The 11,639-nt window shown below is 44.7% G+C and overlaps 1 protein-coding gene across 1 annotated transcript in view; it reads left to right on the top strand.

The window, feature by feature from the left end:
* The first annotated feature begins 11,533 nt into the window (after positions 1 to 11,533).
* LOC130111858 (tetraspanin-18-like) overlaps positions 11,534 to 11,639 on the top strand; it is a 12,036-nt gene continuing 11,930 nt past the window's right edge. The window contains exon 1 of the mRNA XM_056279155.1: positions 11,534 to 11,617. Coding sequence (XP_056135130.1) covers positions 11,555 to 11,617 — 63 coding nt within the window. The 5' untranslated portion in view covers positions 11,534 to 11,554. The remainder of the gene's footprint in view (positions 11,618 to 11,639) is intronic.

Genomic DNA, 11,639 nt, shown 5'->3' with positions numbered 1-11,639 from the left:
CCTTCCTCCCCACATGATCCTCCCGCTCCGCCTCGTTAACCGATGCTCCCCTTCTGAACGGGACGGGGACTTGGTGCAAGGTAGCTCACCATCCGTGCTGAGCGATTTGTCTCTTCTTTGTTTTAGTTCGGTTTGGTTTTGGAAATAAGTGTCGACTAGGATTTTTTTATTTTACTATTATTATTTCCCACTACTACTACTACTTTCGGCTGCTCCCGTTAGGGGGCGCCACAGCGGATCATCCGTTTCCATTTCTTCCTGTCCTCTGCGTCTTCCTCTGTCACACCAGCCACCTGCATGTCCTCCCCCACCACATCCATAAACCTCCTCTTTGGCCTTCCTCCTCTCCTCTTCCCTGGCAGCTCCATACTATTATTTCTCACTAATACCAGTAAAACCATTCTGAGGGAAAAATCAGCTCCTTAATTAATGTGCACTTCAAAAGGTCCAAATACCATCAATTTTAGCCAGTAATTATGAACTGTATGAATGTAAACAACTCTTCCAAGCATGACCGTGAATTCAGGTTTTAGTCAGAAGTTGGCCGTCCTGGTCCATCAGTAAGAGCTCTCTCACTCTGAAAATGTAGAAAAATAAAATAAAATCCCCGACGCCGTTCAGCGGTGGGGCGACTGGTTGTTCCATTTGGACCACAGACTGCACCTTTAACAGTAACGACGCTGTCCTCTCACGTCTCTTTCCTCTCTCCCCGCTGCCGTCCCTCCACTTCCCCTGCGGCTTTGTGAGTACTGGAGACCGCTGGCATGAGCAGGAGACGTCTGAATATCTAATAGCTTGCCTCTGAAGGGACCCTGCAAGACATACTGGTGTGCTCCAGTCAACTGCTAGTGTAACCCGCAAAAAGACTCGCTGGCGGGTCGCCAGGCCGTCGGTCCACTTTAGTCGAGCGGTTAGCGGTGTCGCCTCGTGGTGCAGTACAACCTCGGATCGAATCCCGCAGCGGGCGGAAATATGCTCGGTTACATTGGTGGCAGCGGTCGGATCCGGAAGTGTCCGGAAGCATGCAGATCCTCAGAAGTCTCTTCGGAGTGTGGGAATAATGAAGCGCAAGGGCGCGCTTCCGGGAGGAGGTGACTACTGTAACCTACAAAAAGAGAAAGACTCACTGGTCTATCGCCAGGACTTCGCCCCCCCCAAATGTAACCGAGCACACTTCCGCCCGCTGCGGGATTCGATCCAGGGTTGTACTGCACCACGAGGAGACATCACTAACCGTTCGACTAAAGGGGCCGACCACCCGGGGAGTCTTTTTGTAGGTTACACTAGGAACTGGCTTTGTCCAAATACTCTGTTGTGCTACATACTAATAGAAAGTATTGCTTACCAAGTGTGCTGTGTACCGTTTGGTACTTGCTATCCATTTAAACACGTATGGGTTGTAAATCTATTATACCACAAGCAGTCAACCAGCGGAGGTGACGGTGAGTAGATATGGCTAACTGGGCAAAGCTGCCATTTACTTACGGAATAGTTTTGTCGATTCATATTGAATTTTTGGGCAAAAATAGTTCTGGCGTTTTTAATATTGTGGCGAATTACTGTGGAAGGCGGCAGAGATCTGTTTTTATGGCAACCCCCGTGCCCCATGCACCGCACGGCCCCGGGAATTCTCTTTATTTACCATCAGTACAGAACAACACAATGATCCCCCCCCAGGTCACAACCGGCGACGTTAGTCCAAGTCACAGCCCTACAGTCAGTCAGTCAAGTTAGTCTGAGTCAACCCCCCCCCCCAACTAACAACACATTCCAATATGAACATGTAAAAATACAACATAAATCCCACCCCCATAATGCTTTGCGCAGAACGAAGCGCTATACTGCAGCCATCCCCTTGGGTCGCTACAGTACACTACAGCGAAATCAGGGGGCAGCCTGGAGTCGCCGCAGCCGGGACGCGAACTCGGGTCTCCCGCACCACGAGCTATTACGTTAACCAGCCGACTAGCGAGTCTAGTCATCCGTGGCAGTTACAATACTATAGGTTTCCATACTAGGAAGAGTTTGATGTATACCAAAAGTGGGTACCATTTAGCTCGTATTGTGACCATAACATGGGTATCGGACAGGGATCAGCCCCCATGGTCCCTCAGGCCTGTGGGTTAGCTATTGAACAGGTTAGCTACTGGTTGGTTTAAGGTAAGCATTGGGTTAAGGTTAGGTAGAGGTTAAGGTAGCTTAGGTTAAGTAAGTTCTGTCATGCCCAAAGCGGGAAAAGAGGACCCAAATGCAGACAGCGGAGACGAGCTGGTCAAGAACAAAGCTTTAATGGAGCAAAAACAGAGTTATAGACAGGAAAGAAGACTCAGCAGGCATCCGGCGACCAAGCGTGCGAGTGATGATCCGACAAGGAGCAACCGGGGGGGATACACACGTAGGGGAGCCAATCAGGGAGACTGGGCGCAGGAAACGGAACTGCAAGCCAAATAAGGGGCTGGGGATCCGGTGAGTGCCGCATGGGCAATCCGGGTTACTTGTGTAAATGTGGCGCAGGTGAGCCGAAATACCAACCAGGGACTGGAGACCAGGCGAGCCCCGATGACCCAGACCACACGATCATGACAAGTTCAATGAAATGGGGTTGAGGGAACATAGACGCGCTCCCATTCAGACACAGCCATTTCCTTCCTTCGCCTTCACACAGACTCAGGAAAAGAAGTGAAGTTAACCGAGTTTGTAACCTACTACCACTACGTTTAGCTGCTCCCGTTAGGGGGCGCCACAGCGGATCATCCGCTTCCATCTCTTCCTGTCCTCTGCATCTTCCTGTGTCACACCAGCATGTCCTCCCTCACCACATCCATAAACCTCTTTTCCTCTTCCCTGGCAGCTCCATCTTCAGCATCCTTCTCCCAATATACCCAACATCTCCTCCGCACGTGTTTCTGGCAATCGCACCGATCTCGGTCAATTCGTTTTTTCCCCCCAAACACAGAAAATTAACTCAAATTTTGGTTAGTCGCTCAACACGATTCACACGGAGGGGTGCAGGTGGCAGAGGAGCATTGCTGCACAGGTTGGTGTTTTAGCTCCCCAGATAGCAAAATTGCTGTGGCCCGGACCCGTCCTACACCCACTTCATCCGGCCCACATTCCACGTGCAATTATGGCACTTGGGTGGTCCGCTCGTTTGCCACAACCAAGCCATAGCAACGCCGCATGTGCCACATATTTGCCAAAGGTGGCCCATATTTGTTTTGAGATATTTGGACCATAGTCACCATTTACCACACGGGCCACATCCAGATTACATGTTGCCCAGAGCACCACATCTTTTCCAAAAAAAGGCCCGCATTTGCGATCACACATGTGGGCCACTTCAGGCTCACATCCATTTTGTCAGGGCCAGAAGGGGGCCTTCAGTGCCGCATCATTGCCTGAAGTGGCCCACATCCGGATGCCATCTGGGCCCCATGTTATGGCAACGGCCGGAGCGGAACCAAGAGAGGCAGTGGACTCTTTAGCCGCCGGGAAGGCGAATTTGTTCAAATTAAACAAGGAAAAACAAGACTAAAGTGTCTAGAGTATAGTGCGTAGTTCGTCTTGTTTGTAGAACGTGTATCTAAACTATGCGTGATGAGCAGCGGGTTGTGTGCAAGTATTTACTCTACGTGTGGTGCAGTACGTAAATGGCGTGTCCAACGTATGAAATGTGCGTGCAGGCAAAGGTGTCCGTGATCCAAGAGAGGAGAGCGAGTCCTTTAGAGGGCCAAAACCAAAAGCCGGGAGTTCCAAGCGAGAGGTTGGGATCCATGGGAGAGGGCAGAACTCGAGGGGTTCCTGAGGAGACAGGGAAAACAGGATTAAAACAGGGTAGCCGAAGACACGAAGGAAACACAAAGGAAAACTTGGGTCGACAACTAGACCAGAAGGCACGAGTAGACTAGACAACGTTACCGACTGTCGCTCAGGCACGTCCTGGGGACGACACAGCGGGTCGGCTGGGGTCTTATAGCTCGGTGATGAGCTGATCACTCGCACGTGTGGTGGTTGTAGATCGTAGACAAGTGCGGTTGTGTCCACGCGACGCTCTAAGAGCGCGCAGACGTGCCTGGTGTTTCAGGGACAGATGGTGGGGGTGTGCTTCGTGACCTCACGGTGGAGCCAGAGGGCCGAGCAGGGGGCTGAACCGCAACACTCCAGCTGCTGTTTCACAGCTACTGTCACACATACATTTACCACGCAAGAATGGATGATGAAGAACAGAGTCTGGGTGTGGCCGCTGGGGGAACACCAGCAGATAGTATTTCGCTCCACCCTGCTCAAGCTTATTCTCCTTAAACCGGACCAGATGGTGCTGCCTGTTAGGATGACGTTGGTTTCCCCACAGCTGGGGATCTGGGCTCGCTGTGTGGTCCCGGTTAAAGGCAGAACGTAGCACTGTTTGGGCTTTACTGGTTTCTGAGAGAGGTAGAGGAACTCTGCGCCAAAGTTAACGATGATGACCAATACACTTTAAACGACGAATGCCCCCTGGCTGCTGGGAGGTTGTGTTGCATAAGACTTAACGGGACACGCATTGGAATTCCTGCTAATACCATGCGGGTCTGTAGGCAAAATATTAGTCTCCAGTTTGCCTGTGAACGTTCTCATTCATCCAGGTCATGGTTATCCAGCTTGGTCTAGTCAGGGAGGCAGGAACTGAGGAAGCCTCTTGGATGAGAGGCGAAACGTCTTCACGGATATATACCAAGTCCAGTTGCACTTGATTCAACTCCTTTGGATCGTCTCCAGCTTCTAGGATATGAGAACCAGCACAACTTTCTTCCATCGGCAGAGTCAGAATCAGTTTTATTTGGCATGTACATTTTCACATTACCCATACCACAGAGGAGTATTATAGCGAGTAAAAGTGATGTTTTTCTTTAGGGGGAAGGGGGTTGGATCTTTTCCCCCTTTATCTCCCCAATTGTATCCGGCCCATTACCTTGCTCTTCAGAGCCGTCCCTCTGCCGATCCGGGGAGGGCTGCAGACTACCACGTGGCTCGGAGTCGCCAATCGCTTCTTTTCACCTGACAGTGAGGAGTTTCGCCGGGGGGACGCAGCGCGTGGGAGGATCACGCTATTCCCTTCAGTCCCCCCCTCCCCTTGAACAGGCGCCCCGACCGACCAGAGGAGGCGCTAGTGCAGCGACCAGGACACATACCCACATCCGGCTTCCCTCCCGCACACACGGCCAATTCGAACCGCAGATCTCCATTTTGATAGGCAACGTAATAGACCGGTACGCAACCGGTCTATTAGTTTTTAAGTCAAAACTAATTACCAAGGACCAGTGACGTGCGGTCAGGGTAGGCCTGTGATAATCTAATTAAAATAACCATACAACAAATTCCTAACAACGTATCAAAATCTCGGGGTATCTCGGGGTCTTGTTCATGAGTGAGGGTAGGATGGAGGAGGAGATTGACAGGCGGATTGGTGCAGCATCAGCAGTAATGTGGACGTTGTACTGGACCGTTGTGGTGAAGAGGGAGCTGAGGCGGAAGGCAAAGCTCTCAATGTACCAGTCAGTCTTCGTTCCAACCCTCAGCTATGGTCATGAGCTTTGGGTAGTGACTGAAAGGGTGAGATCGTGGATACAAGCGGCTGAAATGAGTTTCCTCCGTAGGGTGTCTGGACTCAGCCTTAGAGATAGGATGAGGAACTCGGACATCCGGAGGGAGCTCGGAGTAGAGCCAGTTGAGGTGGTTCGGGCGTCTTATTTTCCGGGCACGTCCAACTGGGAGGAGACCCCGGGGTAAACCCAGAACTCAATGGAGAGACTACATGTCCAATCTGGCCTCGGAACGCCTTGGGATCCCTCAGGAGGAGCTGGAGAGCGTTGCTGGGGAGAGGGACGTCTGGAGTGCCCTACTTAGCTTGCTGTCACCGCGACCCGACCCCGGAGAAGCGGCTGAAGATGAGACGAGATGAGATGAGGTGAGGTGAGGTGAGGTGAGGTGAGGTGAGGTGAGGTGAGGTGAGGTGAGGTGAGGTGAGGTGAGGTGAGGTGAGGTGAGATGGGATGAGATGAGGTGAGGTGAGGTGAGGTGAGATGAGATGAGATGAGATGAGATGAGATGAGATGAGATGAGATGGGATGGGTGGGGCGAGATGAGATGAGATGAGATGAGATGAGATGAGATGAGGTGAGGTGAGGTGAGGTGATATGGGATGAGATGAGATGAGATGAGATGAGATGGGATGAGATGAGATGAGATGTTGAGAAAGTAATGGCGCCAACACAGTAACGTGATAGTTTATAACGTGGAGAAAGTAATGGTATTTTTCCATATGACGTTACTTTGTAACTTACAGGCTGGATCGCGATGTGCTCTTCCTCCTCTGTAGACTCTCGAAAATCTTCAAATCTTCATCCTCATCCTCGGATGAGCGTCATGTTTCCTATAATTCAGGTTTTCTTTTATTATTATCTTTCACCCAAACGCAGTGAACTGTAACGGGGAAGTGAGGAGACTCACATGTCCGTGTTGTGCTTCAAACGATACGGGTTCTTTCTGCTCTGAAGCATTTCCTGTGGCCACGTGAGCTGTAGCCGACACGACAGTAGCATTCATAACCACCGTCTCTCTTGCTTGCCGGCTGGTTTCCATAGAAACGGCTGCACCAACCCAAACCCTCCATCATCCAGAAGGATCCAAGTGTTTGTCCCAGCAGTCCTGTTGATGCCGTCTGGTGTAACGGCTGAGCTGGAGAGTGGACCAGTCCCGCGGATCTGACGAACTGATTTTGTTTTTGTTTTTTGTTTTTTTGCCAGACAAACACGTCTTATTATCTACCCATCACCCCCTGTTTCTAATGGGCCGCCATGCTTACATGTTCTGTCATTATGGAGAAATCACGTTCTTATCAGATCCTGGTTCTGATGGATGAGTTGATCTTAGATACACGGCTCTCCACCGTGCGCGTGTGTGTGCGTGCGCTCACGCGCGTTATCGGGTGTAATGAAGGAGACGTGTTCGTTAAAAAAGTTTACCTGCAAACACAAAGAGCACATAACAGTGATAATAACTTGTTTATAATAACGTGTGTGGTTTATAATAACGTGTGTGGTTTATGATAACGTGTGTAGTTTATAATAACATGTGTAGTTTATAATAACGTGTGTAGTTTATAATAACGTGTTGTTTATAATAACGTGTGTAGTTTATAATAACATGTGTAGTTTATAATAACGTGTGTAGTTTATAAAAACGTGTAGTTTATAATAACGTGTGTAGTTTATAATAACATGTGTAGTTTATAATAACCTGTGTAGTTTATAATAACGTGTGTAGTTTATAATAACATGTGTAGTTTATAATAACGTGTGTAGTTTATAATAACGTGTAGTTTATAATAACGTGTGTAGTTTATAATAACATGTGTAGTTTATAATAACCTGTGTAGTTTATAATAACGTGTGTAGTTTATAATAACCCATGTAGTTTATAATAACATGTATATATAGTTTATAATAACGTGGGTAGTTTATAATAACATGTGTAGTTTATAATAACATGTATATATAGTTTATGATAACATGTGTAGTTTATAATAACATGTGTAGTTTATAATAACATGTGTAGTTTATAATAACGTGTGTAGTTTATATTAACATGTGTAGTTTATAATAACGTGTGTAGTTTATAATAACATGTATATATAGTTTATAATGACGTGTGTAGTTTATAATAACGTGTGTAGTTTATAATAACATGTATATATAGTTTATAATAACGTTTGTGGTTTATAATAACGTGTGTAGTTTATAATAACATGTGTAGTTTGTAATAACGTGTGTAGTTTATAATAACCTGTGTAGTTTATAATAACGTGTGTAGTTTATAATAACCTGTGTAGTTTATAATAACGTGTGTAGTTTATAATAACCCATGTAGTTTATAATAACATGTATATATAGTTTATAATAACATGTGTAGTTTAAAATAACATGTATATATAGTTTATAATAACATGTGTAGTTTATAATAACGTGTGTAGCTTATATTAACATGTGTAGTTTATAATAACGTGTGTAGTTTATAATAACCCGTGTAGTTTGTAATAACATGTGTATATAGTTTATAATAACATGTGTAGTTTATAATAACGTGTGTAGTTTATAATAACGTGTAGTTTATAATAACATGTGTAGTTTATAATAACCTGTGTAGTTTATAATAACGTGTGTAGTTTATAATAACCCATGTAGTTTATAATAACATGTATATATAGTTTATAATAACGTGGGTAGTTTATAATAACATGTGTAGTTTATAATAACATGTATATATAGTTTATAATAACATGTGTAGTTTATAATAACGTGTGTAGTTTATAATAACATGTGTAGTTTATAATAACATGTGTTGTTTATAATAACGTGTGTAGTTTATATTAACATGTATAGTTTATAATAACGTGTGCAGTTTATAATAACATGTATATATAGTTTATAATGACGTGTGTAGTTTATAATAACGTGTGTAGTTTATAATAACATGTATATATAGTTTATAATAAAGTTTGTAGTTTATAATAACGTATGTGGTTTATAATAACGTGTGTAGTTTATAATAACATGTGTAGTTTATAATAACGTGTGTAGTTATAATAACCTGTGTAGTTTATAATAACGTGTGTAGTTTATAATAACCTGTGTAGTTTATAATAACGTGTGTAGTTTATAATAACCCATGTAGTTTATAATATCATGTATATATAGTTTATAATAACATGTGTAGTTTATAGTAACATGTATATATAGTTTATAATAACATGTGTAGTTTATAATAACGTGTGTAGTTTATAATAACATGTATATATAGTTTATAATAAAGTGTGTAGTTTATAATAACATGTGTAGTTTATAATAACATGTATATATAGTTTATAATAACGTGTGTAGTTTATAATAACATGTGTAGTTTATAATAACATGTATATACAGTTTATAATAACGTGTGTAGTTTATAATAACATGTATATATAGTTTATAATAACGTGTGTAGTTTATAATAACATGTGTGGTTTATAATAACATGTATATATAGTTTATAATAACGTGTGTGGTTTATAATAACGTGTGTGGTTTATAATAACGTGTGTAGTTTATAATAACGTGTCTAGTTTATAATAACATGTGTAGTTTATAATAACATGTATATATAATTTATAATAACGTGTGTGGTTTATAATAACGTGTGTAGTTTATAATAACGTGTCTAGTTTATAATAACATGTGTAGTTTATAATAACATGTATATATAATTTATAATAACGTCTGTGGTTTATAATAACGTGTCTAGTTTATAATAACCTGTGTAGTTTGTAATAACATGTATATATAGTTCATAATAACGTGTGTAGTTTATAATAGCATGTATATACAGTTTATAATAACATGTGTAGTTTATAATAACGTGTCTAGTTTATAATAATCTGTGTAGTTTATAATAACATGTATATATAGTTTATAATAACGTGTGTAGTTTATAATAACATGTATATACAGTTTATAATAACGTGTGTAGTTTACAATAACGTGTGTAGTTTATAATAACATGTGTGGTTTATAATAACATGTATATGTAGTTTATAATAACACGTATATATAGTTTATAATAAAATGTGTAGTTTATAATAACGTGTGTAGTTTATAATAACGTGTGTGGTTTATAATAACATGTGTAGTTTATAATAACGTGTGTGGTTTATAATAACGTGTGTAGTTTGGGTGCAGCAGGTTGGGGGCAGTGTTAGGTGGAGCATGTCGATGACAGTAAACCAGCTTTCATCTCTTCTAAAGCCCAGACTGAATGAAGAGGTTTTCTCCTCGTCAGGTTCACATAACGGATGGATGGATGAGTGGATGGATGGATGATGAGTGGATGGATGGATGGATGGATGGATGGATTGGTGGATGGATTGGTGGATGGATGGATGGGTGGATGAGTGGATGGATGGATGGATCGGTGGATGGGTGGATGGACGGATGGTCAGGAACACGCCTGGTGGGTTTGACTTGTCTTCAAAAGTCGATGGATTGTCCAGAGAGGTTGTGATACTTGTAGAGCTGAAATTAGACAGGGCCAGAACCAGAACCACAGTCTCAATATGATCAGAACCAAAACCAGAACCCCAGCCTCAGTAGAATCAGAACCAGAACCATAGAGTCAGTAGAATCAGAACCAGAACCGGTTTTGCTGCTCGTTCAAACATGGACTTTGAGTTTGGGGGCAACTTTCATATGACAAAACATACAAGCGAAACAAGATGAGAGTAGGCGAGACAATAAACATGCAAAACCTTTCCTGTGTTCAGTCCGACTGGTTCCACTGGTACGAAGCCATTAAAACCAGGAAACCATTAAAACCAGTAAAGCCATTAAAACCAGTAACGACAGAGCAACAGCCAGACTGTACTGGGTTTGTTGGGTTTTGACTGGAGGAAGTTCAACAGATATATGCTGATCAGGGTTCAATATGAGCTACACCTGAACTTCGAACCCCTGTGGACGGGTTCGCCAACACCAAGCACCACCCCCACTACAGGACAGCCCCGTCACTGCTGGTTCAGCTGATGCCCCCTCGTTGACTTCTGCATACTGTTTGCCTGAGTAACCCTGATTGCCCCATTCGCCCGATTGCCCCTGCTTTGCTCACCTGTTCCCCTTCCCCTGATGGGCTTTTCTGTCCCTGCCCTGCCCTGCCCACCCGCGCCCGGTCTCCCTGATGGGCTCCCCAGTGGTATATATTGCCCCTGGTTGCCCCTGGGTCGTCACAGAAAGGATTAATAAAACCTTTCGAGCCCCGTCTGTCTCTGAGTCCTCCACTCCTGCTCCCGGAGCGGCAGCATGAGGAGAGGGAGCGGCGGTAGCGAGAACAAACGTTTCTCCAAGGTTTGGAGTCACGGCAATCACCGGAAGTTCGTCATCATACAGTCACGGCTGCAGAAACACTAGCTGAGGGTCCAGTAGTGCACGAGGTTAGCCGGGGACGGACAAGCACGTGGATTCACACTGGACCGGGTCTCCTACGGGACGTCCCACTTACAGCTCCTCGGCACGACCACAGTCCGCTGGACAGAAGCCAGACCAGATAACCCAGGTAAGTGTGGTGGGGGTTCTGTGGCAGAACCAGGCTTCGACGCGTCTGCGTGAATAAGGAATCCTTAGCGGACCCGAAGACCACGTGTCCAGCAGACCCGAAGACCACGTGTCCAGCAGACCCGAAGACCACGTGTCCAACAGACCTGAAGACCACGTGTCCAACAGACCTGAAGACCACGTGTCCAACAGACCTGAAGACCACGTGTCCAACAGACCTGAAGACCACGTGTCCAGCAGACCCGAAGACCACCAGTCCAACAGAGACGGAACTGACGTAACAGTAAAAGTGCATCACGGCTTTTTGCTGTGCTGGCTTCTATAGTGCTGTTGACTAACCATGTCGTGTGTGTGTGTGTGTGTGTGTGTGTGTGTGTGTGTGTGTGTGTGTGTGTGTGTGTATCCAGGGAAACGGGGAGGTGAGGGTGAGTGGAGCGGCCATGGAGGGCGACTGCCTCAGATGTACGAGATACGTCATGTTCATCTTTAACTTGTTCATATTTGTGAGTTGAGCTGCGCGCACGC

This window comes from Lampris incognitus, chromosome 4, assembly GCF_029633865.1.
Source record: "Lampris incognitus isolate fLamInc1 chromosome 4, fLamInc1.hap2, whole genome shotgun sequence".
Lineage (NCBI taxonomy): Eukaryota > Metazoa > Chordata > Actinopteri > Lampriformes > Lampridae > Lampris > Lampris incognitus.
The sequence above is the reverse complement of the archived record's forward strand: the minus strand, read 5'-3'. Positions and strand labels throughout refer to the sequence as shown.